The following is a 12,047-nucleotide window of genomic DNA, read 5'->3' on the forward strand; positions in this document are numbered from 1 at the left end:
TATTTATTTATTGAATTTATATTGCCGCCTATTCACCCATGGCAACTTAAGGCAGCTTACAGAATATAAAATCTCATTTAAAACAACAAAAATTAACAAAAAGAATCAAATAAATTAATGTAGTACAATATAACAAAATCACCCCCCAACCTCCCACCTCCCACCCCGATGACAGCAGATCACACGAGCCATTTAATGGGCTCCATATCGCTCTGGGTTCCCCAGGACCTCTAGCAGAACCAGGTCTTCTGGAAGAGTATTAGAGTGGGGGCCATTCTAATCTCTGGGGGAATGATGTTCCACAGAGAGGGAGCCACCACAGAGAAGGCCCTTCTTCGCCAGGTATATCTCCCTCGAGGATGGTACCTGCAACATTCCCTGCCTTCCCGTTCTGATGGGTCAGGTAGATGTAACCAGCAAGAGACAAGCCATAAAGGGCTTTAAAGGTGACAACCAGCACCTTGAATTGCACTTGGAAGCAAATTGGCAACCAACGCAGCTCCCGCAGGAGAGGTGATACATATGCACACTGGGGTCTGCACAAAACTATGCGGGCCGCTGCATTTTGCACCAACTGGAGCTTCTGGATGCTCTTCAAGGGCAGCCCCCTGTAGAGCATGTTGCAATAGTCAAGATGGGAAGTGACCAGGGCATGAGTGACTGTGAGTAGGGACTGTTGGTCCAGGAAGGGCATAATTGGCGGACAACCCGCAGCTGCATGAAGGCCCTCCTGGCCACAACAGCCGTCTTATCTTTTACTGTCCCCTGATATTGCCACATTAGTTATCCACGCTTTCTTCTTTATAGCCACAGTTGTATCTGGAGTGTTATGAACTGAGACTATCAGTCTGTCTTTGGAAATCCCGTAATATTTTAACCTTTTGATTGTTTCAACTCTGTGTTCCATCAATTTTTCATTAATTACTAGTATGATAATTTTTACAGATGCTCCAATAAATCATTTTTTGACTGTGTTAGGTTGTTATTTAGGATCAGTTAGTGCAATCTTATCATTACTGAACACTACAAATGTAAGCTTCACTAAAATACTAAATCTGCTAGCTTATTGAGACATGAACATTAAGAGCTGACACTTTTATTGTTGTCAAAAATGTTTCAGGGAGCAGATGCCAAAAATGACACTCAAGGGAAAAATAATGCCAGCCTTTTTATCAGGGCTGAAAGTCCAAAGTTTCAGTTTCCTTCCCAGGTTTTCTGGAAGGCAACCAAGGTTCATCTTCCATTCATTTCAGTATGGCGCTGTCTTGAGTCTCACTGAAAGGCATGTAAGGGTAATATATGAGATAGCTGCAAATTTCCTCCCATTTGCTTTTTCCTCCACCATGTAGAAATAATTATACATTTGGTTCTCTATTTTCCCTTTTGTTCATTGCACACAATACATTTAAATATCACTAATAAGTTATTATTCACGTGCACACTGAAACTTATGGAATAGATTGGAACTTTCATCACGTCAGATTGTCTTATAGTCCTGCCAATTTTATAATTATGATACTTTGTGCCTACACACATACTCATAAATTAATGCATTTTATATCCACTAATAATCATTTTATAAATTAAGAGAGAGAAACTGTATATCTATATCAGTAATGCACACAAAGTATTTAAATTTCATATTAGGACTATCTAAAGCCTCTTGGAAGCTGAAAAAACCTCACATACAAAACCTCATTTAAATGTCTGCCCAGCTCAAATAAACAAGTGTAGAAAAATCAAATGATGTTCCAATTTTTTAGAGCCTATTTTATGGCTTATACATTCAAGGAGGTTTCAGAAGAGCATGTTCTTTTTTTCAGATGGACTAGGTTTGGGGTTTTTTAGTACTGAATATAATTCTGTATCTAAAAAATATCACAATAGAAACAAAACTCACACTCCGATGCAACAGAAGATAACTAATTTATATATTCTCATTTTAAAGGCAATTAAAGCTAGACATCAAATATTTATTTTAATAAACCATTGGTAGCCTCCTTTTGCTATTTGGAAAATACAAGTCAATTAGCATCTCATGAAAATGCAAAAACTCTTGACAGATAGCAAAATAATCCATAATTGTTTTTAAAATGAACCAGGCCCAAAATTCTGCTATTTCCCTGCATTTCAAGAACAAGAAATAAGGCATCTAACTGATTGTACAATTTTATAAAACAATTGGTATTTTTGTTTTGGTAATATAAAAAGCTATCTTGAATAAGACACATTCAAGCAATTTACATACTGTTTTCTTCATAATCTCTGTTCACTGAACATCTCTGGGTATGTATGTGGAATGTTTTAAAGAAAAATAACAGACTGTTGATAAACTAAACATAATATATTGTTGCTTTAATATCCTTTTGATTTCAGTCAGTATGAGAAATACATGTATGATTCGTAGTGCTGTTAATCAATGGGACATAGATACATATGTTTAAATATACCTGGGTTGTACTATTATGTCAATACCGTAGTGACCCAAATTAGAATAGAATAGAATAGAATAGAATAGAATAGAATAGAATAGAATAGAATAGAATAGAATAGAATATTGTTGTTGACTGTCTGACTGATTGTATTATATTGTATTATAATAAATTTCAATAAATTTTTTTTAAAAAGAATAGAATAGAATAGAATATTGTTGTTGACTGACTGACTGTATTATATTGTATTATAATAAATTTCAATAAAAAATTTAAGAATAGAATAGAATAGAATAGAATAGAATAGAATAGAATAGAATAGAATAGAATAGAATTTTTTATTGGCCAAGTGTAATTGGACACACAATGGGATCAATGGCAAATTTTAATGGGATCAAAACTCTGTGTGCATGTCTCTGTGTATGTGTTTTATATAGATAACTTTTTTCATACAGAAATATTTTAAAGACGATACAATTTACAAGCAAACAATACTTGGAAAATCCAACATTTCAGAGTTCACGAAACTTAACAGCACACACTTTTGTCAGTATTTATACAGCAGGTTATGTGTATTGCCATACTTATTAGCTCATAAAAGCAAGTGGGTATACAAAAATATGGCCTACCTTCCCTTCAAAAGAAAATAACTTTCTTTGCCTTTCCTATTTATTCTCAAGGCAACCCTTTAAGACAGGATAGACAGAGCAATTGGCCCAAGTATAGCTGTTAACATCACAAAAATCCTTCTTATAAACATATTTATTCTCTGCCTTTGGCTAATGTTTTGTCCCAGACCTGTAAAAATAATCATATGCACTCGAGCCAACATCTATAAACAGCATTCTGATTGTAACATTAGAAGACCCAGAAACTAACCTTAGAGATAATCACTGCCATGGCCAGGTTTTCCGAGTGAGCAGCTACATAGCCCAACATCATAATACCTGGGAGTCTAACATTTCCTTTGCAGCTACCAATGCAATCAATGATGGCAGCTACTCCTCCAGCATTTACGATAAGTTGTGAAAGCTGAAAACAAATACAGTCAGGAGATGCTATCATTTCACATGAATACCAAACTATATCATTACATGTTTTTTCCCCTATTACATGTTGAATAAATGTTCAATGAGACACACAAATTAGAAAAAAGAATGTAATGCATACAGTTATCTACTTAATATGCCTTCAAGAGTATTTAACTTATTTTAATTATGTCTTTATTTTTTTATCATTTGGAATGTTGCTAACTATCTTGTTTGTTCTGATGAGTTGGAATGAGAGATATAATTTAAATAAATGAAAATAAATAAGCACTACTAAGAAATGGAACATATCAATTCTGTGTAAACAAATGACTGGTTTCAACTAAGAGTCAACTAAATGTCTTCTGGCATTTTCAAGTCTAAGAAACTTACTATGGCCTGCACTTTCATCAACTACAGATAAAGTATAACATTGCAGAGACAGAGGAAAGTTGTCTTATGCCGTAAAGGAAGTTACAATGGATAATACCAAAACCCAATTAAATCCAGCATTTTGATCCACAGTGATTAAGCAAACTAGTGTAGTTGAATGGAAAAGTTTTCTACATTTCTGAAACTATTTGGGCCAAGAATTGATAGATCAGGACTTAATTGAGGTATATCTGAAAAAAGCTGGAAACAATCAAAGGTTTTAGATAACTAACATGCTTCCAGCAATCATTCCCTAAAGCCAAGAAATAAAACTCATTAAAACATAGCTTTCATACTACAATTTTGTATAAAATGCTTAATATGATATTGCACATAAGTCCCATTGTGTGTATATATTATAGCATGGAGGAAAGCATCTCTGCTCTATTTTTGGAAATATATGTAGTGTTCAACATTGCATGTTAATGCTCTGAGAATATATTTATATAGGCACCATTTTCTAGTGCTAGTACCAGTATACATCTCTAAGCATGTCAATCTGTAAACTAAAGACCTCATCAGAGGCCTGTTTCTGGATTACAAGATGTCAGAGGAAAAGGCCTTCTTGAGGATAAGGCTGTAATTTAGACTTCTCTCTCTAGGGTAGCCCCTTCCCTTATCCCCTCACCCTGGGGCAAGTTTATTAGTATAGAATATGCAGGATCACCACAAAAGAAGAAGCAGAAGTGGGCAATGATGCATAGCTCAACATTCTTAAGTGGAATACCAGTCAAGGAGTGGGATTCAAGGCATTTGGTAAAAATAAAAAAGGCAGCTGCATCCAAATATCAAGCAATTATCTTCAGAGTGTGGCTGTTTGTTTAAACAACATGGAGCATCATTAGCAATGAGGAATGTTCTAGAATACATCCGACTGTGCCAGATGCTGGTCTCAAGACCTGTGGTCTGTCAAGATGGTTTTGGCATTAAACTTTGTTTTTAAAAAAATCCTCAAGCCTTGTAGTAAAAGCCTTTTAGTACAAATTTGATCAGTGTCACTTTGACTGTTCTTATTTTTTATAGTCCAGTGAATATATATTATTGGAATGATTTATTCGGCATTTAAAAATAATGGCTATTTTCTAGGCTAAACATCAACCAGCCAAACAAATATTCTGGCTACATCTTGAGGGCTATATTATGGTCTGAATATTTCATAATTCTTATCAATTAGCTGTCTTTGTAGTGACATCTCTCCACTTTCCAGAAACAGTTGACAAGTCAGTCACTGCAGAACTGGGCAACTTATGCTGCGCGTGACAGAGGTTTCGCCAGCTAACTGGCTTTAGGATGCCTGCCAAATGCGAGCGGCGATCATTTGACAAGCAAGTTAGCAACAGGATTCCTCCAGATCAAAATAGCCCCTCCCAACAGAGGGCCCGGGAGAGCGAAAAAGTCTGGCATCGAAACCCACGGCCAGAACGAGCAAGACTGCAATTCAGCCAGCCCCTTCCCCCACTACCGCAGTTTCAAATGCCAGGGCTTTTAGACGCACAGCGAGGACTCCTGCGGAGTCCGGGCTCTGTGGCACAAAGGAAGTTTAGACGGCAGCGGCGATTCCCCAAATCTTTCTACCTCCTTCGCCTTTCATTCCCATTCGACTCGCAATATCTCCTCCAGAGCACGGGGCGGCAAGGGGTAGGGGACCTTTCCCTCAAGCCCTGAAGTACCTGAGTTAATGAGGATATTGAATTTCGGTGCGAGACTTTGTGTCTTAAATTAATAAAAAGCTCCTTATAATGAGATCCCGGTGAGCTGTTAAGTATCCCCGAATCCCCCAAAGGGGGAGGGGAGCATTTATACTCCTCAATACACTTCATTCTTTTAACCCAATATAAGCCCTTGGGCTCAGTTGGTTATTTCTGTGGTTATTTCCTAGGAACCTCTGCCTCGCAAACTATTAAAGGTTTGTAGGGTAAAGTATCTTCTGATTTACTGAGACCAGGAAACCAGTTATTTCAGAGTTGGCAAGAAATAGTTATGGGATGCATAATTTATTAAAATACATTTTGTGAAAATGTATAATAATTTCTTCTAATAATTTCTAATAATTTCTCCTTTGTCAATCTTCTTTCTACTACTTCCTATTTTGCCAATCCTCACAGTCCATAGGTTATCCCCTATTTGGATCTGCTCAGCAGTATGGCATTATTTAAAGATTTCTGATTCAAATCACAGGAGGCATTTTCAAGACAACCCAACAATCACCATCTTACTAAGGCAATTCCTTTTAAAAATCCATTGTTTTTGCCCTGTTCAAGAGAAATCCACCTAGAAGAACAACCCATCCTGTTAAATATACAGGAATCTCTTCATTTTGTTCACTGAATTGCAGCCTAGGGATGCTTTATACTTCATTATTACTTTGTATAGATCATCCCATATGGCTGAACCATTAAATATATCTGACATTAATTAATATTCACCAATAAAAAGCTGAACTTGCCAATTTTGATTTTTTTTTTACGTATTTGTATTTTTTATGTATATGTATGCTCCAAAACAGCAACAAACATTTCTTTTTTATTTATACCAAAAACAATAGAGGCTTTGCATAATTATAGAACAATTCTGAAGGTCTTGTGCATATCTATATCTGTCATTTGTAGATATGTGCTTATATACTCATGGGCATGCCCACACATTTAAACATTCACTTACATACATCATGACCTTGTTTATATTCACATGGTTTACCTCAGGAGTATGTCTTGCTATCTCTCTAATTAGAGTTGCAGCATTTTTCTTGACATATTCATCAGAATCCTTCAAGCACGTGAGTACAACAGGAAAAATTTCTGCTTCAACCACCATTTCTGCCAGATCTACAGAGTGCTTTGCTATCTGGCTAAGAGCTGACAGCACTTGACGCTGGTAAACAGGAATGAGTGTTTTATAAATGGTTATTGGGTATACAGACAAAGCAATCAAAAGGAGGCAGAAAACTCCCTTTCAAACTGTGAAGGCATAAGCCCATCAAAATATATAATTTCAAAACAAAAAAAAATGATAAAAATAAAAACATAATTTCCAATAGGAAATATATATATTCACCTGGCAGAAAACTTTTCTTAATTAAGTGAACCTATTTTTAACTATTTTTATGGTTTTTTTTTATTTTTTATAGAACATACATGGACAGCTACATAATTCTTTTAAAGAAATAAACTATAATTAGTTTTCTAGCAATTCAAAACAGAAGCCAACACATGCTATTTATTGCTTTCTTTTAAAATCCATACACATTAAAACATTGTTTCTTTTTATTAGGACAGATCATACAGCTCATCATCAGCTATTGCTAGTTAGCTTACAATGTTTGAAATAAATATTTTATAAACCTGTTGCTTTTTGTGGAAAAAAAATAACTGAATGTTAACAGCACACACACCCCTGCCCAAAGAAAACTACCAGTGTACACAGGACAAACAGAATTTATATAATTTTAGATACTAACCACTGTTATTGTGTATAATTTTCTATAAACTAAAGGTGCCCCCAGAGCATATTAAAAAAATCTAGAGGCTTGTACCTACTGTATGACACTTACCTGACTTATTCAAAGGTGCATGTCACTGAAATAAATTGAGTGTCCAAAACAAAATGTTGTAGAGTATAGCATTGTCATTTTAAAAGCAAAATGGCAAAAAATGTTCAACACTTTATAAATTACACATACTGAATTCATTAGAACAAACAAATTTTGTAGAATTCAGAAAAGCTCTTGAAGATCTGCTACAAAACTGTCTCTCATTGCTGAGAAACCAAATAACCGCCATATTAAATGCCCTGTTTCTTATCCACCAGCTACTATTATCCCATAAATACTATAACAATCACATCAAGCAATCAGATCTCCCCTTTGTTACCATTCCAATTTAGCATTGCATATTTTTGAAAAAAGATTCATTGAGGATTAATACAATTTTTCCAATATAGAATCACATTCTCAGTTGGAAAAGAGGAAAATTAGTTTGAGAAATACCTTTAATTTGGCATCAGGATTGAGGATCATCTGTGCCAAGTGAGCAATGGCCCCAGCATCAACGACAGTCTGTGCTAACTCTGGAGAATGCTTTGAAACATCACTCAGTGCTGAAGCAGCAATCCTTCTCAAAGCAATCTCTGGCTCTTGGATACATAGGACTAAGAGAGGAATAGCTCCAGCATCCACCACAGCCTGTGACAGTTCTGTTGGTCCAATGAAAGTAATTAAGCGAATATGGGTGACTGACCCTTGTACAAGCCATTTTTCACCTTGACAGATACAGCAGGAGAGAGAGAGAGAGAGAGAGAAGGGAGGGTGGACTCTAGTCTCTGGACATCTGCATTTCAAATCAGCTCTTCAAGTTTTATAAACCATGTAGACCAGTCCTCAGCTGAAAAGAATACAGGTCAATAGATGGACCTCCATTTACGTGTATACATTTGAGGTATATTAGACTGAAATGGCTTGCTACCCTGTGTATGTGCACACATGTGTGCATTTAAAAAAAGTAAGCAGATGTCAGCTGTTTAAGCTCCAGCTGTTATGTACTGATCAATAAGCAAGCAGCTTTTGCACTGCTAACAATAAAGAAAAGCCAAAATACCTAAATGTGTCCCCTTCTCCCACAAATCTGATTTAGACTACAGATTCTTTGCCCTATTCATACAAGAAATAGAAAATAACAGGCCTAAATTACACTGATTTTTAATTTCATTAAAAATGACATTATCACCATTAATTCAAAGACATAACTTGCTAATTCTGAACACCAACATACATTTTAATAGTACCTTTTTATCAGTAAACTAGGTCTTTTCCTACATTAAATCATTGCAACATACAGATACATTAAGCCACCATGGCCAGTTAATTGTGTCTTAAAAATCCACAATAATTGATATAGACTCTATTATACTAAATATTCATTATCCTTCTTCCAACATATTTATCATTAAACTTCAGTAGTAAAATAAAAAAATTACTGGATAGCAAACACAAGGATTAGGGCATGGGCTATTTTTGCAGATGATGATGAAAAATGAGCACAAATTAATTTCAAATGGGCTATTATAGGTTCTTAAATAAGGTTTTGTTAGGTCTTCCTCTTGTTATGCACATAGTCTCTTATCTTTAACATTTAACCTGCCTTGCATTGCCATGGCAACAAATAGCTCTCGTAATTCAAGGGCCCAACTTTGATTTTGCATTTACAGTTCATCAATCAAAGCTTTCTGCAGAATTTTCTTAAGTGGGGGGGGGGGTAATGCCCACAAACTGTTTCTCCATTTACCTACTAACTCAGGTACTATATTGTATATATTTATTAATCTTCATACAGCGTGCTAAGGTAAAAAAAACTTTTTACCTATGATAAAATTTGCTCCTTAACTTATATAATTGAAATCCAAATGTTGATATTATATTTATAAATATTGTTATGTTGTAATACATTTTTGTCATGATCTAAACTTCTGCTCCATTTACAACTTCACCCTACAATATGAAACTCTATCACATATCTAAATATTATGCTATTTGTCATAAAAGCTATTTGTGTACTGCAGATGTGTGTTTATAAAGTATTTCCCCTTGGTAAATATACCTGATATAGCAATAGGCACATAATTTATTTAATGTATAAGCCTCATTAACAGGAAATGTATCCAAAATTCCTTTTATAATCCATTTTAAAAGTTAATACTGAAAAACTATCCAATGGGCTGAAAGAAATTTCAGCAAAAAAGTAAAGCCATTTTAATAAAAGCTCCCCCCCCACACACAAGTTCTTAGCAACTAATCTCATATTTTAAACAGAAAAGAAAATTATAACTGTAAAGTAACTATACTACTATAAAAAGGTTGAAAAATCTTTTTTTTAAATCTAAAAGATCATAAACTAATTGGCCATAGAATCTGCTTTAAGAACTTCAGAGAGATTAATTGCTGTTTTTAAAAAAAAAAAAAAAAACTTATAGTAACATTTTAAGAGTTCTTTAGATCTCCTCTTTCCATGTATTCAAGTTGGTTTTTGAATAAAAATATGATTAACATGATGTCTAATTACAATGAGAAATAAAATGTTTAAAAAACATGGTGGGACTAAATGATACTTTTACTTTCTCAAATCTATACAGCAATGAAATTGCCAAAATAACAAATATAAATGTTCATTTCTCATTTTAAAAAAAGACTATAGTGTTTATTCACATTTGCTTATCACATTGCAGAAAGAGTTCTTCTTTTTCTACCCCAATTGTCCCAAGCAAAAGATTATTTTGCTTTTTACCTTTAAAAAAGGGGAAAAGAATCTAGCAGTGGGAATTAATTCTTGATTGGAGGAAAGGCACAGAAGGCTTCCACATAAAGAACAATTTTAAATAAAGGGAGCAGATGGACAACCTGTGCAAAATGAAGTGCTAGAAACATATATATTAAAATTAGTTTCTACCATTTCCTCTAACAATGAATTGGGGTAGCCAAATGCCTATGGATTTTGAAATGTAGAATCATTCAATATTATGATTGTTAATTTATGTACTAAACTAATTTGATATGGAAAACTATTTTTATTGCTACAGTAAGAGAGCAAACCCCCCATGAAATATCAAAAAACAAAAATCAACTAGCTTTCAAGAACAGTAAACATTAGGGAGATACAAAATGCAGTGTGTGCGGAGGAACATAAAATAAACTGAAGTTTTAAGGAGGGGAGAAGGAAAATTGGCATACCAAAGAGCTAACATTTTATAGTAAAAAATCCTAGAAAGATGTTACACTTAAGATATATTTGCCATAAGTGGTTAAATTAGCCTCCCTATACAGAAATGTCTATATGGAAGAAAAATAAGAAAAGAACTTTTCCTTTTTCATTCCCTAGAATTCCACTTTCTATTTTGTAATGCTTAAATCAGGGAATGACATCCTCCTCCACCTGCAAATTAAGTCTTCTGATATTAGAACATATGATTGGACGAGACTGCATAGTAAAGTCTATCTCTGGTTTCTTAAACTGATTCTGTTTTTGTAGTCCCTAGATTTTGCAATAGCAAATCACCAAAACACAAATAATAGCAAATAAAAAAGCACAAATACTAGAATAAATCTAACACACCTTAAAATATTTTATAACTCCTATTCCTCAAAAATCTTAGTTTCACCCATTCATTATAATTTTAATATATCACAGGTCATTAGACATTAAAAAGCATTAAAAAGCATTGTAAGCCACCCTGAGTCTCTGGAGAAGGGCGGCATATAAATCGAACTAATAAATAAATAAATAAATAAATAAATAAATAAATAAATAAATAAATATAAAAGAACATTAAAAGCTTCAAAGTGGTGAGAATAAGAAATCTGTTTTTTTTTCCTTCCCTAACATTAATTTGCCCATCTTCAATCTCTGAATCACCTATTGTGACTTTTGTTCCAGGATGATTTATAGCCTTGATTAAAGACTGGGAACACACGGTAACATATTGTTAATGTATCCTGCCTTGTTTTATTTATATGGCCCTCTTCAATTCAGTTTCCATATTGCCTGCTAAATCAAGATCAGATAGGTCGAGGAGTTAGGAATTACTCAGTTGGCCTAGAATCCATGTATATGGAAACTATTTAACCCCCATGGTGGCTGTCTTCCTTTGAACTTCAAGATGTGCCTTATTCCCTAAGAAGTTAACAGTGCTAGTAGCTGTGCTGATTAGCTTTCAGTTAGCTTCTTTATTAGTTACCTGTGTCATCTGCACACTAACTGTCCATTGTTAATTGGGACACTTCAAGGAAATGTTTAGTGATTTCCTATGCCCCTTTTGATATAATTCAAAATCAAGGACTATTGTGATAGGGAGAGGAAGTATTCCTCTGATCTGCTGTGTGGTCAATTTTGTGCACTTTGTATTACTGTTTCCATGGTCACAGGTTCTCTGCGTGTCTGAATCTACAATTGCTTCATGATGGGAGAAGAAACATTTCTCTCTAGAAGCATGTTCTGGTAATTTACAAATTCATTGTAACAAGTATTTTACTCTGTCTTCCAGTCTTTGCCATTTATAAACTAGAATGATGTACAAGATAGAAATCTATTCCATATCTCTTTGGGGGGTTCTGTAAATCAATATTTTATTTGTCCTAAATAAATTCCCTTCTTTTTTTTCAAAAAGAAAC

General features: G+C 34.4%; 1 protein-coding gene across 2 annotated transcripts in view; it reads right to left on the reverse strand.

Moving 5' to 3' along the window:
• The window catches only part of SPAG6 (sperm associated antigen 6), a 49,272-nt gene that overhangs the window by 12,035 nt on the left and 25,190 nt on the right, over nucleotides 1-12,047 (reverse strand). For both annotated transcript variants that reach the window (XM_034402478.2, XM_034402477.3), the window contains exons 5-7: nucleotides 7,878-8,083; nucleotides 6,590-6,763; nucleotides 3,312-3,464 (exon numbers count right to left, since the gene is read on the reverse strand). In XM_034402478.2, coding sequence (XP_034258369.1) covers nucleotides 3,312-3,464; nucleotides 6,590-6,763; nucleotides 7,878-8,083 — 533 coding nt within the window. The remainder of the gene's footprint in view (nucleotides 1-3,311; nucleotides 3,465-6,589; nucleotides 6,764-7,877; nucleotides 8,084-12,047) is intronic.

The sequence above is a fragment of the Pantherophis guttatus genome, chromosome 4 (genome assembly GCF_059756535.1).
Source record: "Pantherophis guttatus breed Tessera chromosome 4, ASM5975653v1, whole genome shotgun sequence".
Taxonomy (NCBI): domain Eukaryota; kingdom Metazoa; phylum Chordata; class Lepidosauria; order Squamata; family Colubridae; genus Pantherophis; species Pantherophis guttatus.